A 26,800-nucleotide genomic window follows, 5' to 3' on the forward strand; every position below is an offset into this window, starting at 1 on the left:
AGAAACCTGGCACAGAAACCACTTCTGAACTTAGTCACGAGCTGCATGTAATTCAGAAACCACAGCTGACCATACACGCTTCAATTTGTTTCCATGAGTATCATATTTTCGTGGATCCTTCTATTCTGCATTTATCGCCGTGTTTCAAAGCCTTAGCTGTGGCGTCAGTACCAATGTCCTTTCAGCTGCGTTACTCGTTTCCATGTAGAGAAGACAGGGGATGCGTTCAGGGCCAAATTCGACTCCCAGATGTGTATCCCAAAATCAGCTCCCAGGGACGGCACAGCAAGTCGGCAGAGATCGCAGGGATGCCAAAACCCAAAAAGTACTAAGGCACACACAAGAATTCGGTGCTCAGTTCCTGCCTAATTTGGGGGGAGTTCGAAAGTCACCACCGTTTTGTTTCTTAGAACATGTTTCTGAAAAGATTTTACGGCTTAAGTTCAAGGCCTTAAAAATCCCTCTCAATTTGTAATATTTGTAAGGGATTCCATATAACGAATTGAAAAGTTATCCTGAAAATTACCACATTACCAGAAATAGACCTTTGCTGGAGTTGTAAGCTTAATTATAAGCCACATGACCTAGACCTGTCGAGAGGAGAGGCACGGCCAATAGAAAAAGAGAAACACGGCTCATTTACACACAGGTAGATGAAACGATGATATATTATATCAGCTAAAAGCATGTATAAATTAACATTTTTACAGTTTCTATTTAAAAAGGGGAATATCATATCAGAATTTCATACACTAAAAATATTTTCCAACATGCAGTCTCAACATAGTCAGGCCAATATTAAAAAAATCCAGATTTTTGTTTAATGCACTGTAGTCACATGTATGTCACTGAACTATTACTTAGGGTCTCTTTTCAATCAGCAATGAATAGATAAGCATCTTTATGCATCTTCAGTAATGGCCTAGTGTCTATACTTATCAGTACATATATCAACATAGGAAGATTTAAAACAGATCCAACAGATGGACTGTGGTCACAACTACATTTTGGGCAAGTGACGCATTATCATGATCTTGATGAAAATGGAATTGTTTTGAATAAGCAGAAAAGAAAGCCTAATTAAAAAAAAAAAGAGTTAAATAGGGTGTTGGATTCACATCAGATATTAAACACCATCTTAAGGTTCCTCACTTTTTAAAACTAACTACTGTTCTTAACCAGGTTATGTCTATTGCACTAATTCGCGGTCAGGAGTTAGTCACAGGTTCAGTTTCTACATCATTTGGTCTCTGCTTTACCTGTATTTTATATCACGGAAGGTCAAATACTGCTTGATATTCAAACACCCTGCACAGCACAAGGTAAGTGCAAAGACCCCTCTTCCCTCGCTAAACTCTGGCAACTTCCAGGCTAATTGTCTGGGGCAGAATTCCACACACGTTAAGTCTCTTTATACTGGAACAAGCCCTCACCCCAACAAATATTAAGATTCAAAAACCACTCAGATAAAGACAAAAAATTTAAGAAAAAATAATCAATCCCACATGCCATCAACTATGCCATCAATAATACAAAATATTTTACACCACTTGCACCTGAGTTGAATAGTGGAAAAAAGAGGGAGACTCTGTCAGTGCAAGAGAATGATTCATGTGACCACTTTGTCTTAATTACTCAGAACAAGCAGTTTGTTGCTGTTTAGTGAAGAACAAAGATATCAGCGTCCCTTGACAGAAAAATAAATAGCCATCACAGTGGTGAAGATGATGACGACTGCCAGAATAACCATCAAAATCCGGTTTTGGATGATTCTGAAAAAAAGCAGAACAGACAAAAAACCCCAGTGAATAAACCAAATTACATAATATATATAGATAAAAATTATAAAAATAAGCACACAGACAAATATATTGGAGAAAAGGCACATGCCCACAAATTTAGGATTTCCTATACCATTCTGCATATCTTGACTGCTTTTTACTTCTTTCAATTTCCATTGCTTCCAAACATTTCTTTATGTAGCTATTAAATCCAACTTTTGCATTCAGGAAAGAATTAGACTTTTCTTAATTATGCATACACTAATATACGTATTAGAATAACTGAAATACATCATGTTACAATTTATTAACCTTTTAAGAACAAATGAAATAATTACTCCTCAGCTGATGCAATTCAAGCAGGGTGGTCTGTAATAGTAAACACCATCATATTTTTTAAGCCATTCTGAAATCTTCACAGCTTTTTTTAATCTGAACAGAAACAATTTATTAATTTTCATGGGATTTTACTATTAAGGTACAAGATTTCAAGGAAACACATGTCAATGAGATACTTACTTGTACTAAAGTACCAAGGGAAAAGTATAAAAGATAGTTTTGAAGAAAAGGATGATAGAAAGAAGCAAGTGTCAAACTGTGAAGCTTACGTTGTAAAAGCATCTCCTGTCTCTGTAGCATACCTTTACTTATGGTAATAGGCAAATGTTACATTTTCTATGTAGTATTAAAAAAAAAAAGGAAATTAGTAATAAAAAAACCCCGCCAGAAGTAGAAAGTCCTAATATTGTTCAATCGTTTGTTCGGAGAAATCCTTGCATCTAAAATCAGATACCACATCTCTTCAGATTCTATCTGAAATTAATAGGTCAATTAAAATGAACAAATGAACAAACAGTAGAATTTGAGGCATTTTATGGGAGGATTCTGGATTGTAAAAAAATCAGTGTTTGTTATTCCATTCTCATGGAGGAGGAAGAATATTTTCATAGGCTCTTCATGAACCAGGAACTTTTGCAAAACATATTTTTATAATACACGAAGCATATTGTCAGAACTGGAGAAATACAACAAAAAAACCCCAACAAAACCAACACAAGAACCCTAAGTTATATTTATTCTTATTTTATTTTTTCTCATGCTTCTGCAAAACAAAAGAAAACAAAACAGAGCCTTCACCAATCAAACAATGGTAAGAAGAGGTAAAACTGTGTTTTGTGAAACATCAAACCAAGTACAAGGCTCCCGCTTGAAGACAGGGAATGTAATGTGTTAAAATGAGCATATTTCACGCAGTGAAAGAGAGAAGAAACTCTGGAGAGCAGAGGGGAGTTTTCCTTGGGAAATGTTTTTCATTCGGATGCGGGTGGATATACATATAAATTATATTGGAAACTGTAAAGAAAAATGCAGTTTTAACCAACTCCAGCTCTCTCCTTGCTTACCCCCCACCTAAAGAAAAAGCAGTAGATGGATGGATGAAACCTGTCACATCAGACAGACACCCTCCCCTGTGACACTCTAAAAGGACTGGCTCTCTATCCTCCTGACAGGTTACAAAATGATCACATTTGCTGACACGTCTTCCGCAAAACTGCTTTAGTGTTTGTGTCCACTTTCCTAGCAGGAGATGAATGGGCTGCTTTGTCCTCATTTATCACTTAAAGCTGAACTAAGATCTGTCTCGTTTATTTTTCCCTTCCTCACTAGAAAGGCTCAACCACAGCATTAATTCTTTCGCGATGACAGCTAATTCAAACTTAACAGGCAATATTTACTCTGCCAAAAGGATGAGGAGGAGGGAGGGATGTCTCTCCCTACTTCTCCTGCCCCCTCGCCCCCCCCCAAAAAAAAGAAAAAAAAAGAAAAAAAAAAAAGTGTAGCAGGCTAACAAAATAAAGCTAATTAAGGGCTTTTGGTTCTTGTTGGTTTGCACTTCAATTTAACACCTGAACTTACAAGCTTCTCTTTTGTGGCGGGGTGTGACATTCTCTGCCAAACACCTGATAACAAACGATTTGCCCAGGCAAATGCATGAAAACCAGAATATATATTTACTCACTCACCCTCATCACTCCTGAAAAGACACTCAGAAAAATTGAAACTCAGCAGTGAAATAGATTAAAAGCATGAAAACTCTTAAAACATTCAGCCTTAAGTAATACACAGTGCAGCTGGCTTGACAACCATTTTATTTGTGGGATGTGGGCCCCAAGGCATCCATAATGCTAATTTACAAAGGATTAACTGTGAGTGAAACTCGCTTAATCTAACACATAGTTAGGCTAAAGCATATATAACATACTGAGTGTTTAAATCAGCTCCTCCTATCTATAGCACAATGAAAAAGCATTTCATCATCTGAGACTTAAAATTAAAGAAAATTTTAAAAATATTACTAAATCCTCCAAATGCTTTATTTTTAATACTCTGGCAGGACACACCTAATTGCAAGATTATTTAATCAATGTCCACGTCTGCAAAATCCTTGTCAAGAGAACACTGAGCAAGGCATGCTGCCACCTGTATCTGCTAATTGAACATTCACTTAAGTTGTGAAATCGAGGAAAAACATATCAAAGTTCAATTTCTAGGAATCTGAATTAGTCTGCACAGTGTAGCAAAAGAATATCATATTAAAAGGAACAAATTAATCATGAAATAGGATGGATGTTATCAACAGACTCCTACACTGAAGCATTATATACTTTCAATATTGAAGCCCACAGTTAAAGATTAATTTTCTATCTTTAAAAAAAGAATGACATCGAGTTTTACCGTTTTACTTCCTAGTGAGCAAGTAAAATTAAACTAACTGCAAACTGCCGGAAGGATGGGGCTAGGAGGAGACCAACCAAGCCATTTGGTAGCAGGAGGACAGTCCTGAGCAGAGCTTAGCAAGCTGAGCTTGCTAAAGCCTGAGTCTGGGAGCTGTGGCTCAGACAGAGGATGCAAGTTCTGGGTGTCAGCACATTTCAGATCTTGAAGTCAACAGGCAAGGGTGACCCTTCAGAGTAAAGAAAAACCCTCTGAAGGGCCAAACTCTTCAGAGTAAAGAAATAAATAAAGGAAAAGGGGTTTTTGAGTGATCCAAGACAGTCAAGCCAGCTCACAGTGGTAGAACAATGGTTGGCATTGGCAGGACCCATCTGTAGGGAAGCCTATAGTACTGTCACAGCCAGACACTGCCAGTGGGTATTGCTCTAGGCAAAGCATTAAAGAATTTAAGTGGAGGAGGGAGCAATAATACCAAAGCAGAAGAAAACGGGGCCTAACATTTGCTACAAAAACAATCCCAAAGGCTAACATGCTCACAGGAAGCAGATGATAGTCTTTTATCTCTATTACACCTTAAATTCAATAAAATCTGGTGAATGAGGAAGCCCAGATTCTTCTTTGAAAATGCAAAGCATGTTTACAGGGTAAATAATTTAAGAAAGAATATATACTTGAAAGAAGACACCCATTGAAACATCCATGGCTAAAATGCCTGAAGGCAAAAACTTGTGCATTTGCATGCTGCATTTTATTAAGTTAGCACACTGTAGCTTTAAAAGAATGCATGGCCAAATTAAGAGGAATGTGTGACTGAAACATCAAGGATTCCTCAAGTTTACATTATGAATCATAGTGCTGTTGATACGAGATGAATTAACCATTTAGTCGATGCAGCTTAGGCACTGAATTCACACCAAGTTCTGCTGGAGCCCGGCGCGCTGGAGCTCGTTAACAGCCCGTGTCCTCTGTTCCTTTCATACTTGAAACTCTAAGAGCACAAGGGCTCATTCTACTTTGAGTCAGAAGAGATGAAAAATCTGTGCTTTTAAACCAGGTTCCATCTAGTTTATCATGGACAGCAGCCCAAAACATTTGGGTGCAAAACCGCATAGAAACAGTAACTAAAGCAGATGCGAGGGTAACTTAACCAGCGCATGGGAAGAGCAGGCTGGACTGACATGCAGAAAAAGCGCATCCGACTGCCCTTGAGTTTCCTTTTGCTCCTCTTTTCTAAATGCCTGACCCTTCATCCCGGCTTCTGGTCCCAGTGCCCGACCTCCGGTCACCGGCTTGCTGGAGGCTCCCTCTGGCCAGCGCCAACTCTGTGAGCTGAGGAGTGACACCGTCCGCTTCCAGGGATCACCGATGCACACAGCGTAGCACTACTGCTTCGGAGAACAAGTCCCACATCCACTACCAAACACCGATGTCCCCACATTCCTCCACAGCAGAAATTGCGCTGCCTTTCCAGATTTCAAAACCCAAAATGATTCGCTCCTCTCCGTAGCTTCACACACACACACACGCACGCACACAATGGGTCTAACTCTGTTTGTGACATGTTTAGATCTGCTCCATATAAACACAAAGCAGTTCCCGACTAAGCTTTTGCAAACCTTACATTAAGGATGCCAACCGTGTTTAAACCTTTTTACAAAACTGCATTCATTAGCAGGGGAGTGCACGACATCTATATGGGTTCAGCCTGATGTCTTGCACATGTCTTAGTGCCTGATTGACCAGCATTGAATAATGATGCCTTGCCATTAAGCACTGATAGTACAATAACAATTGTAATGAAAATTAGCAATCACGGTAACATGTTAACAAAATACAGGATATAAACGAACCAGTGCAGACTCTGGGTGCATAAAGAGTTTTGTGTCCTCAACTTGAAATAATGAACACTACAAACAAAATACTGGAAAAATTTCTTACAGAAGCTCAAGTCTGACACTGACACAAATAAAATACAAATGGCTTGGGGGATCAGTTAGCACACATTCATTACAACACAGGGCTTTATTCTTAAAGAAAGCATCTCGAAAAATAGTGTCCTCAAGAACACAGACTGATTGACGATGGACCACTGTCCAGCAGTGTTTCACATGAATTAAAGATTTAACTGGAAGTGATTCCTATCAGTTTACTGGGAAGAAAGGCTTGTTCTCTGTATAGAAGACTACATTTTAAATGGTCACTGAATACTTGGGTATTGCATTTTTGGGTGCCCTTTTGTGAGCTGCAGTTTTTTCTAACATGCCACAAAATAGGTGCATGCAAATCAGTGGTAAGTGATTTTTAAGTACCCAATATTCATGTGCAAATCAGCAGATTCAAACGAACACAAAGTGTAGGTCTACTCTCATAGGCAAATACATACCAGTCAAAACTAAATGTGAATTTGAAGTCATATAGCTATACTCAGATACTTTCTGGATAGACATCACTGTTACTGTATATAAGGGCATCCTTGTTATGATATATCAGGAGCTTTGAAATGGAAGCACTAGACCCCACAACAGGGGAATAAAATGTTATGATTGGTAAAGCAAAGCCTTACACACATCATAACAAATCCCTAAGTTCAGAGTATCTGGAGGTTGTTCAAGTAACTATTCATGTTTCCCATCTTTAGGTTTAAGAATGCTTTTCTTAAATAAAAGCAACTGAAAAGAACTAGACAGGTTGTGGCAAAACACAAAGACGTGACAACCTACTGAAATAAAAGAGTAAGAGAGTCCTGCCTGGCAAAATTACAGCTGGTTGGAAGTATCTGACTAGAGACATTTTTCATCATTAACAACTGAAATTAGAAAACAGAAATCTCAGTGAAAAAATATCTGGACAAGTTGCATACAAGTCCTTGGCCCTCTTTTAGCTGACCTTGCAAAAAGTGATGAATTTGGAAAATACTCAAGGTTTGTGTTTTTTTTTTTTAATTTTTATTTGCCCCCGCCCCAAACTCTGAAAAGAAGTCCAAGTTCTCCTTGTTCCCAAGCCAGAAGAACTGATTACATTGTAATCAACAATATATATTTAAAGGTGAAAAGGCTTTGGGGAGGGCGGTGGAGAGGGAATGGGACCCCCCATGGCTCACTTCATGCCAAAAAGGCCACACTGCCCGGGCTGCACCGCCAGCCTGGAGAGGGGCCATTCCCAGCAGGGGCCTATTTTGTGTTCCTGAATTCCTTCCCAAAGGAGCCTCTTCTTCCACTGGGGACAGGGGCTCTAGTTTCATATGTGTAGGACCTGGGGAAAATCCGTCAAAATTCGCTGAAAACTGAGCAGATAATGAGATTAAAGCCCCCTAAATTGAGGAATAGATCACAAAACATTATGGTATTTTTTTTTCTAGCTGACTAGTAGGGGTTTTTGCAAGAGACAGGTCATACAAGGTGCTTAAAATATTGTTGATAGGGGTGAGGAGTTGTGCAGTGCTACATCCTCTAGCTTTAAAGATCAGCCTTAAGGACCGGGGCCGTCTACTCGTAAAAACACGGATACCAATCTCTAGTTATAATATTACACTCAAACCACATCAATGTGCTTCCACCTGGGTCCTGAATAAAAGAATGAGTCACGTAATAACAGGTGCAGGGAGGTAGTCACACTATCCAGCTTTAAACATCTAAATTATACCTACCTAATCTCTCTCAGCTCCCTGTGTATATGAGCTAGAGTCCTGCTCTGAATTGTCTTCTCTTTTCCCTGGCCACATATGCATCCCAGGAGAACTAGTCAGTTAAGTTAGCTGGCTTGGTTAGGTGCCTACAGGTTAAGTAGGGACAAATGTGCCTCAAAGCTTGAACATGAGCCACAAGCAATTTTCCCAAAATCAAATTAGCTCAGAGAGCTTGCTAGCTCTGAAGGCAAAACCATCCAGGAAAAGCTTCATCATATTGTAAAGTGCCTGTAATCTCCCATTAATCAGAAATATTGCAGAGATGAAACTCACCAGTAAAGCAGATGATGTTCATTAATAATTAGCCAGTAAATACCTTGATTCATCATCTCCCTTTAATGGATCCCATATTTCCACATGAAATTCTGACCAGAATCAAATGCGCTTCTCCTTTGACAAGAATTTTGGAGGAGTGAGAGATAGGAGAGCCAGTGAAATACCTCTCCGGGATGGATGCCTCCTGAAATGCAGGGGGCTTCATTGGCTCAAGGAACTACGTTTTTTACCTTGCTGTGTCATCTTCTGACAATCTTACCATTAAGATAAAAAATTCACATTATTTTTATGATATCTGATAGGTAAGATACTTATTGAGATACCTAATTCATAACTGAAATCTTGCAATACATTCAAAATGTAAGAAAAATATACAAACAGCATTGGAGTATAGTGTTATTTGGTAGCCATCATGATTATCATAGCTTGCACGAGTCCGGTCTCAAGGAGCTGGCAGTCTCAGGGGGTGATCACTGGGGGAGCGAGTGGATGACACTTCGACCGAGCGGCCTTGGAAGGAGAGATTTCTGCAGGAATGACTGGAAGACAAGTGCATGAGGTGTCAGCATGCAAGCTGCAATAGAGAAAGCCTGGAAGAGAACCCCATGGATGTGGGACCTAGGACAAAAGTGCAAAAGTGAAGGGTACTGTACATCATCCACTAGCTCAGATTTTATTTATTGCTTATTTTTAAAATGCACAGGAAGATATTTCTGAAGGATGAAAAGTATCCTTCTGCTGATGAGAGACCCTGACAGGGAGCACTTCTCTGCACAGTTGTGACACTGCTTCAGCTTTCTCCTGTCTCCATGTCCACTCCTTCCACGGAGGGAACAAATTAGATTATTACTGTCATTAGGAGGAACAGCGGGTGGCTTCTGGGGCCACGGAAACTCACCAACCAAAACTGGAGGGAGATTAATTCATTTCATGCAAAGCAGAGGCAACCCCAGATCTCCTTGGCAAGTCTCAATGAAGATCATGTGCGTGGTGGCAACTGCGAGTGGAAGGAGTCAAGGTTGTACTAATCTCCGACCAGCCTTTCTCAGGGTACTGAAGTATCAAGAAGAACAAATCACACATTTAGTCACCTGAGCATGACTAAGAACCATAGGCCTTTGCAAACATTACGAGCGCTGTAGAAAGCGCTCAGAGGGAGGGCGCATAGCCCAGCTGTCAGCATTGTGGCATTCTGCAGGACATTGCTTGCATAAAGCCCCGGTCCCCAAACAGTTAATAGGAAAAAAAGCCCCAAACCCCAACCCCCTTGTCAGCACTCAAAGATAAAGCAATTATTTCTCCAGCAGAAGAAATGTATGCAAACTATCAAATGACAAGAACATACATGATTGCACATTGGCTTTTATATTAAATACAGTTAAATTTACATTCTGTGCAATTCAAAGAATGCAAAAATGTCCAAAGTCTGCACTTTATCAACTTTCATAATCATTAGAACGCAACTAAAGCACTAAAATACATATCTTAAACAGATGAAAGAAAAAAACATCTTTTGCTCTGCGTCACTTTAATTAATGACTAATCTACAGCTTTCTGGCGTTATGTAGCTGGAGACTGGACACAAATACTTTGCTTGCATTATTTTCCCCTTATCACACCATATTTGACTGGGTGTCTTTTTGTATGGCAAGTTTTCTACAATTGTCTTAACAAAGTTGACCTCTTTTGTAAAAACCTGAAGGCATCTGCAGCAATTGTTCCTGAAGATGTGCAATCCAAAATGTTACCATTTCATGGCACTTCTTGAATGATAGAATAGATTTTTTTTTTTTTGGTATATATTCATTTTTTTTCAAATGCTATAAAAGAAAGGAAAACAATCATGGCTAAGGCCATTTGTGAGATGGCATTAAAAGAGCCTACTCTGAGACAGATAAAAATAATGAGAATCTTTCTGTCAAGAAAGATTTAGAAAATATCACTAGCATTATTAAAATTTAATTTTTTACTGTGCCTTTTGGTTCCCCCTTTTCCAGTGATAATGAGCAGGACTGCACACCTCCACATTGCTAGTACTTGTTTTGAGCAATAAATTCAGCCTTCCAGTCTGAAGACATTTCAGACAACAATTTTGACTGCTATAGGCTTATTTTTCAACCTGTTCTGTGCTTTGAGTCTTCCTATAAAAACCAGTTCATAAGCTAATTTTCCACAAGGCCAGTGGAACAAATAAAAATCAATTTTTGCCCAACTGGTTCAGAGAAAACCTGGGAATAGTGAAGACAGAAGAGTGAAAAATAAAAAGAATCGATGTATTCACAAATGGTTTACCTGATAGAGAACTATCAAATTAGTTGACAGGAGATACTTGCCACTATTAGAGTATTTTCTTTTCAGCACGTTACAGTATTTCCATTAGGGGAGCAGAAATGCCTCTACTTTGTTATGACCTCAGACACCCCGGTTTAATAACCAGACTGAGCCTCCATGCATTCTCTAAAACTACAGGGCACAAAGTCAAAGTGCAAGAGCACTTGCAGATCTTGCAACCAGAGGGACCCGCAAGCCCAACCTGGCTTAGAGTGGGTGTAAGTTTTCGTGATCTCATGGAAGGAGAGAAGATTCCTCTTCCAGTGAGCACAGGGAGACATTTGTGACCTCAGGCCAACCTTGTCAAGAGGAATTTGGTCCATCAAGAAAGGAAAAAATTGTAAAACGCTGCCCAGACTTTCCTCCCCAGTTAAAAACCCAAATGTTCAGGAGCATGCTGAACACTAAGTACTTTAATATCTCTTGGAGAGCAGAATACAAATTTATCCAAAGATGGGTATTCCATTTGCAGACTTCAAAACTTTCAGACTCCCAAGGACAGCTCAGGGCATAAACTTTAATATTGTGGCTCGATCTATTTCCTCATCTTTGCCACTAATTGGGCAAGCATTTTTGAAACCACGATGCTGAGAAGGGACTGGATAGGTGCTTATGCCTGTCAGTCTACAGCCAGAAAAATATGTCTGGAAAATTGATTGAAGAACAGAATCTGCTTTTTAATACAAATTAACCATCACTCCTGTGGAAATAAAACAAATATATAATTTACAAGCTTAAATATTAAGGAAGCTCTTTCTAAGTAGCTGTAATCTTCACTCTAGTATGTTGCATTTTATACACTCCTTCATTTTTATGAGCTGGCATGAAAATGTGACTCATTTTAACAGAAAAAAAGGGATTAAGTATGTCACTCTGAAGTAAAGCTGCATATTACCTATTTAAAAATATTATAACACACCATGGAGACATCATTTCTAGGGCCAAACAAAACATTACTCAATGAAGAAATGACATGAAATATAAAATATTCAGCAGAAGAAGGGTAGTTGGAGTTAAGCAGTTTCACTGCCAATAAACGGCATTATAATAAATAGCATACATGTAGGAAAAAAAGTATACCTGTTCTTCACCATTCAAGATGTAACACCTTAGTTTGGGTAACTAACAAGGATACTACTCATCCACGAAGTACATATAAGGAGAAACTAAAAACCACCACACATTTCGCTTCTGAATCTCTTACAACTGATGCTAATTTGCTTATGATATCTGCCTGATTTAGAGCTAATCTTCTGTAAATTAACTCCTAATGCTGTCTGAAATAATCCTCTTAATGCTGGTCTGTCTTGAGCACTTTATATCAAACACCATGAAGTACACAGGCGTACACAAGGCATTTGTAAAGCTGTTGGCTGCTCTCGAATATTTGCTGTTTCATGAAGACGCAAGTGCGGTGCAGAGCTGCGTGGCCCTGGGGCAGCTTCTCTGCTTGTCCCCTTTGAAGGGGACAGGATGCCAGCACTGTGGCCTGGGCACCAGAGAGAAGAGAAGGCTCTGGTGCCTCCTTACAAAATAGTGCAGTTCCACGCTCCGAACCTCCCACCTCCAGCAGCACATGATAAAGAGAAAAAATAAACAGTCCAGGCTCTGAGATTTCTAAATGACGAGATCTGTGTTAAACAGCGCTAATTATCAGCTGGAAGCCTCATCTGATAACTGGTTTGAAATAGTCGGAGACAGGCAATTTTGTTTCTTCAGATGGGGAAAATATTTTTAAGGGTGTTGCTTCAGCATCGGCCAGCTTAATTATTATTGTCAGTGTGGTAACTCTGTATTGAAAACTCTATTTTTTCCACTAAAGCCACTGGAACAATTTTCCCCCCAAATTAATTTAATGATACAGCCAAAACCCTAATTGATATTGGTGAGCAATACAATCCCAACATATTCTTTTCTTGGTTTTTGAAACATAAATGGCAGGCACAGCTTTGACTGAATGGACCTCTTTATGCTTTTACAGGCGGTTTTATTGGCCCAGACTCCAACCTATAACAAGCACAATTGCAAAAGCAATACATTTTTAATTGAAAAATTCATGTATTTTTACTATGAAAGTGACTCAAATAACAAGTAACTTTGTCAGGTAAAGGGCTTTTAAAACAATTTTTATATATGGAATGTTGTTTAGAAATGATATTCTCACCATAGCCGCACTTATAGGTGGCTATTAAAAGAAAAAATAGGTATTGTTTAAAACATACTTTATTAGAGCTTGTTTCTTTTAATATATTAAAGAACAGATAAAGCACAGTGATCAGTGAGCCGTATGTGTCCAACAGCCCTTCAAGAGCCTTGTGGAAATGTATAAAACAAGCAGTGATACAATCCTTTGCCAAACACTGTCATAAATTTTTTATTTGGCAGCTAACATTCTCACTAGTTTTCTTGGCAGCAATTGGGACCTTTAGCAAGAAAGGTGCAGGAGAAAAATACCTTGTTTAGAGATGTTTTCAACACTTTCTGGGATTTTTCAGAACTTCTGCCTGCAGCACATTTTACAACCACAGTCTCCAGTCACCTGATGAGTAGGTGGTGGTTTTAAACTTTTTTTTTTTTTTTTTTTTTTTAATATAGACAGCCTACTACCCCCCTCTGGCCTTCAGCCTAGGATGCGAGCGTGGAGGGGGCTGTTTGTGTTCCACAGGGATACAAGTGGTTGCTCCTCTCTGTCTAGACAAAAAAACCCCTTGAAAATAATATCAGAATGTGCCTTCCATTGCTCCTGATACTATCTGTATCTTATTCCCAGATGACAGAGATAAATGAAAGGCAAACACATGCTGATCACTTTTGCATTTTTCTTGGGAGATCTCTGCAGAAAAGCTGGTCACAGGTGCTGCTACCCTGCTCGGCCGGTGGACTGGATGATACAGAGAATTGAGAAATAGATTTCTGCACCCAGATCTGCTCTTCTGCGGGTTGTTTTGTCTCGTTTTTGAAAAAGATATACTAAACTCGACATCTAATGCACAGCCTTCCTCCGTGCACCCAGATATGCTGCAAACACGGCTCCAGCAGTACTGTGGTTTGGGCTACACTGGGCAGAATGAAATAGCGGGCTCTTACCAATTCACTTATGAAGCAGATGTTTTATATTCTGGTACTTCATTGTTTCAGAATAGAAATAAGATGAACCTATTTTACACCTCAGCAACTTCTTCCAAGTCTTCCACAACGATAAGATTTATTTCAGTCCTTCACATGGCCATCAAGGCAACAGGTTGTCTTGAACAGACGTTGACCAGGAAAAGTATGTTTTCCCTATTTACCTCAAATTAGGAAGGTTGGAATTTAGTTTTAGACAGCATAGATTGCTTTAAACTCAAGCTTAATTAAAGTAATGATGTGACACCTACAAACACAAGCTAATAGGCTTCCCCACAGCTTGTGTTCCAGTTTTGTCTCTCGTGTTCACCAGGGGCATCATCCCCTCAAGAACTTTACAGAGCACACACAGACATCTAGTGGCTGGTGAAAACACTGCAAGCATGTCATTGCATCCGACACAGCTCCACGGGAGAGGACAGCGAAGTTATGCCAGGTATGAACTGAGCCAGTTTTGTCTCTGCTACAACTATGGATGGGCGATCAAACAGGGAGAGAATTGCTCCCTTTGTGCTATCTCATGTAATCATGCTGCCTCTGCTGAGAGGGTTGCTATCTTCCGAAATTTCCCTCATCACTTTTCACTTCAGTCTGAGCTATTTCTGCCTTTCTTATGAGCGCCAGTAAATTTCTCTCTCCTTGCTACTACTTTTACTTAAAACCTGAAGAGCTTAATTATGTAATATCATTTGAAAAGTTCTCTGAACGTGGCTACACGCAACTGAAGCCTATTGGAAAGTGACAGATCGATGTGATTTTACAGACGACAAAATACACACACGAGGAAAAAAACCCACCACACAGTCAATAAAAAGTTCTGCATCACTAGTAGAGGAATATGATTTGCTCTACAGCCTGCATCAATCAGTGGAAAAATGCCTAAAACTTCAGTGGGGTTCAAGTCCCACATCTGCAAAGGAGATCAAGAACCACAGCTTTGCACAGCGTTGTAAGAACTCAGCGCCCTGATTCTGCTCTCAGTTACACCATTTTAAATCAAGCGGTACTCAGCGGTGTCATAACCCTGCACATCTGTGTCAGACCCTGTGTTGCAAGGGCAGACTCGATGCCAAGAATGCAAAACAGATGTTGCTTTCCTAATGTTTTCTTGTTGTCATTTAAGTTGTTTTCGTGGAGTTGTTTTCATTTTGCTGAGTGAAACAGGTCAACAGGACTTTTCACAGGGCAGACCAAAGGAATGGTTCTGCATCTTCCTTTTTATTTTGTGTGCGTGAATATGCATAGACTTTGAGTTACAACTGGGAATAATCTTTTTTTTAAGCTTCATTTGAGCTACGCTCTGCTCCCTTGAGGCAAAGTGAAAGGTAGCTATTTGCGGATGGGAAAAAGGGCTTTTGTGAACAGCAAAACTGCATCACCAAACAGCTTAAGAAAAAGATTTTTTTAAAGTTATTTTTTACTACAATTTTAAGAGGAAACAGGGATAAATATATCTTTTTTGCATGTTGACTCATCAACAAATTTAGCAATAAACACTTTGTAATTAAGTTCACTAGTTTACTGCTGTCCAGAAGTTCCTTAATACTCTTCACACAGAAGGTTTTGGAAAACGTAAAACTGAGAAATGGTGAAGGCAAATCCCAACAGCTTGCTCAAGCAAATCTAGCCGAGGCTTAAACTCACTTCTGAACGCTGAAATTTGAGATGCCGTATCAAATAAGCAGCTCTTTTTCCCTGAAGAGAAAAAACTGGGTGTAGCTAACCTAGTGCATAATAGGTTTATTCTCATTCACAAAACAGGAATTACTTTATGGCCCCAAAGTAAAACTAGCACAGAAATATACTGGCAGATTTGCTGCAGATGTGTGTTGTGACACGTATGCAGAGAATCTGCTATTAATCACATGCTAAGATTTTAATATTATGTAGGGTAATGCAGGCAGTCATTATTGTGAAGGTTCTGGATTCATAAAAGCCCAACTCACAAATGGGGCTTTTAAATTTAATACATTTGAGCTCACACACTGCACCAGTCGAATTCCCTGATTTGCCCCCCCTGCTTCGCTCCCCATTACGTACATTTATTTCAATATCTATTGTGCATTTCTTTTTGTGCTTGTGCTCCGCTCCTTTTCTTGCAACACGTGACAGTTGTTGGGGAAAGTGCAGCTTTTCAATTTTCCCGTTTACTGGACTATGACAGGAATGTTCTTCTTAGAGGGGCTGTTTGTGAGACCCTTGGACACGTACCGAGCACAGGAAATGGTCTGGCTCAAATGCTGGAAAAGCCATCCTTCACCTGGATCCTTCAAAACTTGTGTCCGAACATAACTAGAACCTATGTATCCACACCCAGGCTAAGATTATTACGGACAATTATACTGTGGAAATGCATTATTCTGACAAAACAATCAATCACGTTACTTCTCACAATTTCAGTTCACCCCTAAAATTTTCCTTACCTCCAAAGCCAGCTGGATATTATATTACCAAAGCTGTTGAAAGGGTGTAACACTAACCATGAAGCCAAAGGCCACTAAAACTATGCAATGCATAAATTTTTATTGTTTGCTCAGCATTGAAATCTCATTAGGGCTCATAACTCATCGGCACACTGCAAACATTTGCATCTGCTGATCATGAGAACTTAGATGGAATGTACACCTTTGGCTAATTTACTTGTTATGTTTTTAGATGAGACTCTGTGTGTTGCTTTTTATTTTCTTTTTAAAAAGTCCTTACGTGGTTGTGAGTTGAATGTCCACTTTTTAAACTAAATACATTAAAACTCTCATTTGCGGTTTCTCAAGGTTGTTCTGTTGCTGGCAAATTTCATGATCATCATTTTACAAAAGCTTCATTTGACTTAGTATTCAGGGTAATCATTGTTTGAAAACTGTGCCCCATAGAGCATTTCACTTCATTCATCCTTTCTGCTTTATGCAGTCACATTTTAATTAGATTAAAATTTGTCCTCCAATTAGCTTTCATTAAAGTTTATAGATTACAGCAAAAATCTCCACTGAGCTGTGCTTCAAAACTGTGCCTAAAGTTTAAAATGAAATAACTGTGCAAATGAAGTGATTATGAAGATTATTACTATGCAAAAAAGCATCAGTCACTTCTTGGTTTACTTATACATTTAACTCTGTAATTTATTTTGCTGACTTCAATACCTCTGTATTCTCTAGAGTAGTCATCATAATAATACCTTACAGTTACAGGATACCTTTCATTCCTCAGGATCCTTAGGGGCCTGATTCTGCCACCCCTACAGACACCAGTAGACTCATTGCAGTCCCTGAAACTATTTGAGCAAGTGCTACTCGCTGCCTGTGAACCAGACCCCAACCACAGGTCAGACCCTGCTTTCAGATACCCACGGTAGCATTACTGTGGCTTCGCACAGCTCTGAATGCAAACCAGATATGAACGTTACGTAAAAAGTCCTTTCACCTACTTCTGGGTGAGATGTGGCAGCTGTTTAATGGTGCATGGTTACAAGGCTCACCTTTTTAAATGAAGGCGTAAAGACAGATACTTCCCCCCCTCTAGTTAAAACTGCAGAGAAAACTAAGAATGTAATTATCCAAAGAGGAAACGACTCAGTAGGACACTGGGGCTGGGGCTGCATCTCTCCTATCACTCACATCTTCAGATGCAACATTGCCAAGTATCAGATGCCCAGTTGCTAATACCTACTGCACATGCAAATTTACTACGTGCTGAAGGCAATATAAAGTTTACAGTTCACCAGGCTGATCCTACAACCAGAGCAGACATTTATTCTGGAGCAATCTCTCGGTGGAACACATGGGAGTCCGTGTCGGAGCAGAGCTCCACAGAAATGGATCTGTTTGCAGGAAATTCTCTTCCAATAGCAAGAGCTATAAATATATATACATATTTAAAATTAAAAAAAAAAAAAAGAGACAGAGAGATGCAGCCAACATCTTAAAACTAAAAATAGAGACACTTGGGTTACAAAACCAAGAACCTGTCTTTGCTCTAGCAATATATTTCCAATAGGAGGAACGCAGTCGAAAACAAGTATTTTACCACAAATGTAGTTAATACACACGAGAGAACAATTTCAGCAAAATGCAGAAGTGTTAAAAACAGTCTTTCCTATTTTTCATGTGCTAATTGGTTCAACAATCATTAATAAATCTTCATATCACTGAGGTAACTAGCGTTATTCTCACTTAGCAGATGGCAAACCTAAATTTTAAGGGTGTCATAGGCCAGAGGGGAGTTTATAGTTTAAATGTTCTGACTCCATGCCCTGTACTCAAGCCAAGACCGGGTTTCCAAGAGGCAAAGCATCCAGCAGCAATACTAATTTTAGGAGTCGTGCTCAGGTCTGTCCCTTCCTCTCCCTGCTCCCATCTCCTCTCGGTGTTCATTGCTGCCATCGGGTTGCAGCATGCCAGCCTCAGCTGTGCTGATTCAACAGCTTGTGGGTCCACGTGATGAATCAGATCAAGCAATTGATCCGGGATAAAAAAAGAAAAAGAAACAAGAAGAGGGTGGGAGAGGAGAGCTATTTTGCACTGGATCAATTCCATTTCAAGATGTTGACTAGAGAACAGAAGTGCCCATGAAAACCAGAGAGCAGCTGGATGCAGCACAGAGGCAGGACTGAATATTTCTGGGAGCAGGAGTCCCTGCTGTTGTTGCTGACGGTTTTGTGAGGTCCAAACCATTCTGAAATCGTTCCATTTTCAGTTTTAACTTTTATATCTTTCCTTTCTTTTACCTTCCTTTGCCTGCTTTGTTCCCAGTCAAAGCATAGCTACTCCATACTACCTTTGCACAAAAAGTTTGCACAACCAGTTTTCACAAAGCAATTCAGAAACTGGAAGTATTTCACTTTCCTTGTCTATAACAAAATCTGGAACACGAAGTTCGCCTTCTCAGTTACATGGACTACATTGCAGAAATACCGCTGCATTTCCTCAGTAGAATTGCCACATTTCATAAAATCCAAACGGGTCATGCTTTATGTCAAGGGTGCATTTACAAACAGTTTATAAAGGATTTAGATGATTAAACATATATTGAGACAGTTAATCAAATTTAAGAGGCTATTTTAGAATTCTACAAGATCAAGCAGTTATTTATAATCCTGGTTATTGCTTTCTACCTTATATCCACCCCTAATGCACACCATCATAATATTCTGCTAACTCTTTAGAAATGATTTATGTTAGCAAAATAAAAAAAAGCCTAAATCTAGGTAATTAGGACTTTGAGACTTAGACTAAATTAATCAGATCCAAGAATCAGATGTTTGGAGGTAGGTAGACAGCCTGTGACATGATTTAGACACTTCAAGGCCTTGAAAAATCTCAGCCCTCATCACTCTGCACATGGGACTTATGCAATTTTAAAAAGTTGGCCAAGTGTCATCTGAAAAGTCACAAATGCTGAAGTAATTGCAACAGCTGAGGAACACATCTTTTCTTCGACAAAACATCAGCATCATGACAGGATGCCTAAAGCTTCAGTACTTCATGCTGGTTGTGGAAAAAAAAGCCCAACAATGGAAGCCTTGAGGAATGCTAAATATAACCGGTATCCTTACAAAATACAGTCTGCTCAGTTAGAACAGAATGAGAAATTATTTCTTGTGATTTTATTCAGTCATTTGCAGCAGTGTCGCCTGCTTATACGTACAGAACATTTTTAATGAAGAAATAACTATAGATTACTTTTTATTGCAGTGTGATTTATACTTTTTTTTTTTTTAAATATGATATCTGTTCTGGACGTATAGTGTATTTTGTGCTATTTTTGCCCAGGAATGGAAACTCGAACTGGAAATAGAGTCATTCATTCACACTTACAGGATGACATCCCATTGACAGGCATGCAAACTTGGAAAGGTGCTACACAGTCACTCTTAAAATACTACACTATATTTTTTTTCCTTCTAAGCTTCAATTAAGTAAATGTTAAAAGGGGATCAGTACTTCATTAAAGCTACGAGTTCATCGTTTGCAAGAGATCGTCTTTCAAAAGTACAAAGACAGAAAAGTCCAGGCACTAACTACTAAATAAACTGTTTTCACAACAGAAGTGGCACCTTCAATCCCTTCTACAGTGAGATGCTGTGCTGCTGGAGTTCTGCTCATTCAGATTTTGATTTTAAAGAGCATTCCCCAGTACGATGAGAAAGGTCATCGATCCTTCCTGCCAGGTAGTTGGTTATTTGTGTATGGTTTTTTTTTTTTTTTCTTCAATTCAGGGAGAATGAAAATCATAAAAGGCGTGAAAATAGGTTTGAGGTAGATACACTCACACATTCTATTAGAGCTGGAATACTGTCGGTGCTAACGAGCCCTGAGCAAGTGATCCATGTCTGGCATGCTCTGTCAAACAAACTACAATTACAAGAGAACTAAAAATAAAACAAGCAACCTTAAACCTCCTAAATTTCTGAGTGTGGGCCTAAGAATCTTATTTGCACTTGCTCCCACAGGCTCGCTTCCAAAAGGCACCCAAAACTGGAAGGACCTTTCTAATGAGAAGGAAGGAAGAAAAGTTTCCATTTGAGATCTGGCATTTCAAAATGGCAGAAAGAGAATCTGACCCCAGCGAGTCTTGCCCCTCTGTGTCAAATTCCTACAAGAGCAGCTGGTGAGACTCCGGCTCTATCATATCTGAATCAAAATGTCAGGACTCAAAATCCACGCCACAAACCGTGCCCTCTGAAACTGAGGCACATAATCCTCTTGGCTCTGCTTTCTCTTGGGCTTCTCCAGCCTTGTGCATGCCACTGCAGTGCCAAGGGAGATGTGATTTCCCTTTTCTTCTTACAGAGAAAACCTCGGCTAGCCCCAAATTTTAATGATTTTAAACGACGCGCTCTGTAAGTCCTTTTGCACTGGCTTCCTTGTTTTCTGCTGTTCTAAAAAGAGCCTTTGACCCGCTTGTAAGAACACCATTTTTATTTCTGTCATCCCAAATTAACAAATGAATGAGGAGAGGGGAAACTCCCCTGTCACTCCAAACCTTCACCCTCCAGGTCCCGCTGTCTCATTGCATCCCTGGTGCTCTAAAATAAAGCAACCATTAACGGGCTGAAGCTTCAATGGGACATCCGCACTTGATTAAATTATATTCTGAATCATGGGCTAAATGGCAGTGGCGGTGGGCAAGAGCAGGTATTTTCTTCGTGCAGTCTCTTAGGATACAATGGATTTATGACCGTCAATTCTAAACAACACCGCTATTGTCTCTTCTCAATTTATCTGCCTCTATTATTCATTTATGCTGATTTTGATTGATGAAGACACTTTAAAAAAGGAGGGGAGAAAGGAGGAGAGGGAGAGGAATACTTCGACTGTTTGGTCTCTAATTCCTATAAATCTACAGTTCATACTGCAAGTGTATTCCTCAAAAGAAATGTCAACCTTCACATTTTGGGAAGGACTTTTTCCTTTCATCAGTCTCTCTTCTTTCTGAAAGACTAGAAATGGGGTGCAAGCAGTGCTTCCGACACATATATAGCCACTGTAGAGGCGGCACATCACACTGCAATCAGCCAGGAAAATCGACGTTGGTCTTTTTAATGAAAAAAGTGTTAAAATTTCAGCAAAACCTCTTTTCCATATTTGCTTCCTATGCCACAGCTAATTAAGTTTTAGTCTGGTTTGATATGTCAAAAATTGCTTGGATCACAGAACTGAACCCAAGCAGAGCAGGAATAATTTCTTCATTCGAAGTGAAAGCATCTGCCAGAAAGCTACTCTTCTGACTGGGTCGAAGTCATAAAGAAAAGGCCCAGCTTTGGCTTGTTTGCTTCCAAATATATGGTATTTACTGACCTCTCATTAAAATATCCTGACAGAATACAGATTATGAACCATCCGATACATTTTTTTTCCATGGGAGGCTACGTCTGAGGCCTGGGGGTAAAGAGATTCCTCAGAGTCGTTTAAATTCAGTTCACTCCTCTCAAAGTTTTACATGAGCTTCTGAGCAAGCACTACGAGCTTGCCAAGCTCTCTGCTTACTTATGGAAAAGGAAAAAAAAAGAGAAAGAAAAAAACAGACACGTTCATCACATGTTCGCGTCTCTCCTGCTCCAAGTTCTGCCCCAGCACATGCTGACTGCGACACTCAGTTCACTGCCCATAGCCAAGGGAAGCCCAGAACCCTCCTCAATATTTGGCTGTAGGATTTCCTTTCTAGTTCCACCCCTTTTTTGCTCTTTAAACAGCATGAGCTATAATACAGCAAAAGAAGCAGTGGAGAAAAAAAAAAAAGGACAGATAATTTGTTAATAAACTGTCATTAGATATCAGAATCACCACCACATTCAAGAATCAATCTCTTTATTGAAATTTTTGTGTCTAAAATGTTGGTGTTTCAAAATGACTGCAGACTTGGGAAAAGAGCTTTGCTCTTTCCTATTATCTTTGAAAATGTGGGGTTAGAAACATTATTTGCAAAAAGGAAAACCTGACTTCCAAGGACAAACAGATGAAGGGAGGAACAGTCTGTGGAACTGCTGAATACACAAAAGCCTGCTGCTTGACCACTCAGTTCATTTTACAAAACATAATTACATCTACCTTTTTCAATATTATGTTGTTCTTATTATTACTTTCTGTACCACCTTTCATGTTTCAAGGGAGTAGGCTGCTACTCACTGGTGTTAGGAAGAAACTCATTCTAATTGCTCAGCACTTCTGTAGAGGCTGTAATGGCAACTCCTGGAGACTGATACAAGAATGTGTGCAAAATCAACCAGGTCTGGTTTTGAAACTCCCATCTTCACAATTTTGACTTTTCAAAATGATCTGCTCTCAATACAATACGAGTTGTCAAAGGCTGTCAAGTAAACGATAAAACTCTCAGGAAATAAACATCTCTCCTCTAGTAGGTTTGTATACATTTCTGCAAAAGAAAAGAATTCTAAAAGTAAATAAACACATGGGAGGATTAGAGAAGCAATAAACAAAAGCATTTCCTCATTTTGAATTTAAGAAAATAGGAGCCTCTTTCCAGCCATTGCCAGGAAATATTATTGCACAGAGGTGAAGTTTGTGGTAGCTAAAATACTATTTAATGCTAAAGCGTACGGACATGCATTCACGTGCACACACAGACACACACACTACACATATATCCCCATCCAAAACCTAAATCCAGTTTCTACACTGCCGTTATGGACTGATGAGCAGACGATTTTAATACCAGTTTGGACCAACACAGGCACAGGAGTCCTTGTTGCAAGATGATCAAGCTAATACTGCAACCTTTTAGCCCTAATGAAGGAGTTTGCAGGGTTCTTTAATCCCTGCACCCCACCTCACTTCTCCCGCGGTCCTGCTGAAAGCTTTAAAACAGTCCCCAGCACTAACATGGTGCAGAGCCTGTTGAACACGCTGATCTGCTCATGATTACTCTTTGCCACTGTAAAACAATCTAACTCCTCAAGTGAATGGAGTCTGTAGCAACAATAGTGTTATTGACTTGTTGCTCCAGCTCTATTTAGTTATTACCCTCGAGGCCACAATCAATAGACTTTGCACCAAGTCAGCCTAATAAATCCCAGGCTTTCACTGGAGGTTTGCCAGGAACTGCTAGAAAATCTATGGCAGTCAAACACTTAGAGTATGAATAACATAGAAAGCTGTACTGACAGCTGTATAAATTAATTAACAAGGAATGTTCTTATTCTTTTAAGAAGATCATAATGCACGTTTACCATGATTTAAGGAGTCGCAGGTAGAGCAACAGAAAAATTACCTTTGTGCTTTCATTTAAAATAAAAATCAAATATGATTAAAACCAAAACAGATTCAGGCTACTTTTTCCTCCCTTTGATTATCGGATGTACAAAAATCTGCATTTGCATTACTGCTCTGGCTGTTCAATTATTCCAAGTTGGATTTAAAAAGGAATCTAGCCCAGCAAACACTGACCTCTCAGTGTAAATTGTGCAGGCATTTTAACTTGATAAATGTTGATTGTTGTGTGCTTGTGCTACCCTACCCTGCATCTGCAAGGGGGATTTAAATTGTGTTTGCAATGCAGTGATTAAAACAGAAGCAAAAGGAAGGGGGGGGAAACAGTTGTTCAAGAAGTAAGGGGTCGGTCACTAGTGAATTCCAGGTTCTTTCAGTTCCTCCTGTAATAAGCAAATATTCTGCAGACTCAGCTGTGAGGCGCCTGATCGCAGCGTCCGGAGACATGCCGAACCTACCGTAGCACGAGCTCGGTGCCAGCCCCGGAACAAAGGAATCTCCTATTTGCACGTTGAAAACAAATGTAACAGATCAATAGGCTCTTACAACCGATTTGTCGCCCCAGTGGTACTTTCTGGGAGCATTCAGCTTTCCTAATGAGGGTGGCAGCTTGGACGGGAAGCATCAGGCAGGGTCAGGCAGCAACGAGCTGGTCTGGCACTTGACGCTTGCGGTGCCGTGACGGTGCGTGATGGTGGGGGCAACCTTTGGGCGGAGATGAGTGCTTGAGACTGAGTCGTGGCAACCTTTGCATTTTAGGGAAGGGAAGGAAAGCTCAGACAGCAAGGAAGAACTAAGCTGTGCTGTTAGCATGGACAAGATGAGAGCAATCTGCCTCAGGCCTTGGCAGAACCCATCTCAAGCAGGAGGTAAGTCAGACCAGAGTGGAGCTTTTCACCTCTGCTCTGCCCACCCATGACCGAGGTTACCCACTTGGGTGGGTGCACCCTAACATCTTACTAGACCACTTAATTCAAGGTGTTTAACTCATCCTGCTACTGTTGACAGGTTCGTGAGGACCCCATGACAGCAACCAAATGTGCCCCACCTGAGGAAGGCACGGCAAGCAGATGGGGCACAGACACCTTCAGGTGGAGAACCAGGTCTGGCCATGCTCTAAGGTCTTTCACCGCGGCACCTTCTGAGCATGCTCACACCCTAAGGATGGACACCACCACCTTACAATGGCTGATCGTTTGGGGTTTTTTTTTCAAACAATTAGATTTTCAATGGTCATTTTGGTACTGCTTGTTACCAGCAAAGAGGAAGGGATGAAGTTCATTTCACAGCTCTCAGTTCCTCTCCTCTGTGGACAACGACACTTTGTACCAACTTTTTTATTCAGAAGTAGGGCTCTCAGGAACTTTGATGGGTCTAAGGGCTGAAGAAGCAATTTCTATTGACTTTTTCAACTTCTGTTTAAGTCCTCCCACCTCAAAAAGACTCACAAGTTTTTTTTTGGGGAAAAACAGTTACACTTCGCATTTATAACCTCAAATTTTGAGGTTATTTCATTGCTTCTGAGCACTACTCCTCCTTTCTCCGTTCCTTTCCATTTTAAATATGCCAGGTGACTTTGTTTTAAAATATCCCTTTCTATACAGTCATCTGTAAAATATACACGCATCAAATAAAAGAGCTGCTTGGGAATTAGGACATATTTTCAAGAAGAGTCAGTGAGGTGGAGAGCCAGAGAGAGGGCTCAGTCCTGTAAATAAGACTTATTTTTCATTTTCAGATGAATATTTGTCCTTTCAAAACATGACTTCTCTTTTATAGGGTCAATTTCGGCACCCAAAATTTTATCATCAAAAGCACTGTTCATATCTGAAAAATTAGGACTGAGGGTTCACTGAAATTAATTTGAACACAACAGGGAAGCGCTTGGGGTCTAATGACTTTCCCCCTGGCAAAGTACCATCTGACGTGACCAGATGTCATTGTCTGGCACCTTGTTAGCAGAATGGAGTTACTCTGTGCTTGGGTAAAAAACCCACACAATTTCTGGGTCCCGCGTGATACCCAAGCTATTTTGTGTCATGTGACTGTTTTATTCACTAACTTTCTGAACAGTCAGCCACTGTGAGGCATTTTTTATAATGAGTTGAGGCAATAATAGATATATATATTTTCAAGCAACACTTTCAAATACGATATCAAAACTCCTACACTTTCATTTTGTATGTGCAAAAAAGGCTTCACAGAACAGAGTTCGAACCTTAGCATTCACGCCAATTCTTGACCTGGAAGCAGGACTCAGGATGGGTGGCAGCTCACAACACAGAGCAACGCAGTGCTGGCAGAGCTCAATATGTGGAAAGCAGAGACTGAACATCTAGGACCTGCCAAAAGCAACAGTGTTGGATCTAGTGCTGGCATCCTTTTTCTTTCCGAGATGTTTTTGCAGAAAGCTCCACCACGCTGTCAGGAAGCACTGTGCTGCTGGAAGCTGCTCTGCTTTGCTGATGAGATTTAAAGCTAAGCTCCTGGTCTTTCGGGAGTTGTTAAAGATCCTGAGAGAAAAGTGAATCTCATTAGCCAATCTTAAGAAACTCATATGAAGAGGGACGGTAGAAGCAGAAATAGCTGTTTATAAGCACAGCAATGCAGAACTTTATGACGTTCTTGCCCATATTCTGAATCTGACCAATAAAGAAGAAAATGACTACAGAGGTACCAAAAGATTCCCAACCTCCCACTTTGTAATGTCTTCAGAAATGTTAATTATTAGATTCACAGCACTATCCAGCCTATCTGCCTTTTCTCCACTGCTTAGCTTCTTGATCCAGGCCCCCCCAGCCTCCCCCAGCTGAGCCGTGCCTGTCCTCATCATCCCTTCTGTTCAAACCACAAAGTCTCCCTGGCTGCCCGTCTTCCACTAAGAACTTTCTACAGTGACACCCATAGAGCATAAAACAGTTTCTCCATTTTGGTCTACTGTGCATTTATACTACTCATTTACGTTTTTGAATAAGAGTGGCAACTTTTAGCAATCCCAGGAAAAAAAAAAAAGAAGATTATTACTTTTTTCAACAGGCACCAATCAAGTGTAGTCTAAAAAACCTGATGGATTTTTTCCTCTTGTCTCCCTACCCTATTCATTGCACTGCATGCACATCCCTATTCCATCAAAATTCTTCCTT

General features: G+C 39.9%; 1 protein-coding gene across 2 annotated transcripts in view; it reads right to left on the minus strand.

Moving 5' to 3' along the window:
- Window positions 1-209: 209 nt before the first annotated feature.
- Window positions 210-26,800, minus strand: part of VTI1A (vesicle transport through interaction with t-SNAREs 1A) — a 268,497-nt gene continuing 241,906 nt past the window's right edge. The window contains exon 8 of one of the 2 annotated variants that reach the window (XM_065638988.1): window positions 210-1,772. In XM_065638988.1, coding sequence (XP_065495060.1) covers window positions 1,679-1,772 — 94 coding nt within the window. In that variant the 3' untranslated portion in view covers window positions 210-1,678. The remainder of the gene's footprint in view (window positions 1,773-26,800) is intronic. The other variant, XM_065638989.1, reaches the window with a different exon arrangement.

This window comes from Caloenas nicobarica, chromosome 7 (genome assembly GCF_036013445.1).
Source record: "Caloenas nicobarica isolate bCalNic1 chromosome 7, bCalNic1.hap1, whole genome shotgun sequence".
Lineage (NCBI taxonomy): Eukaryota > Metazoa > Chordata > Aves > Columbiformes > Columbidae > Caloenas > Caloenas nicobarica.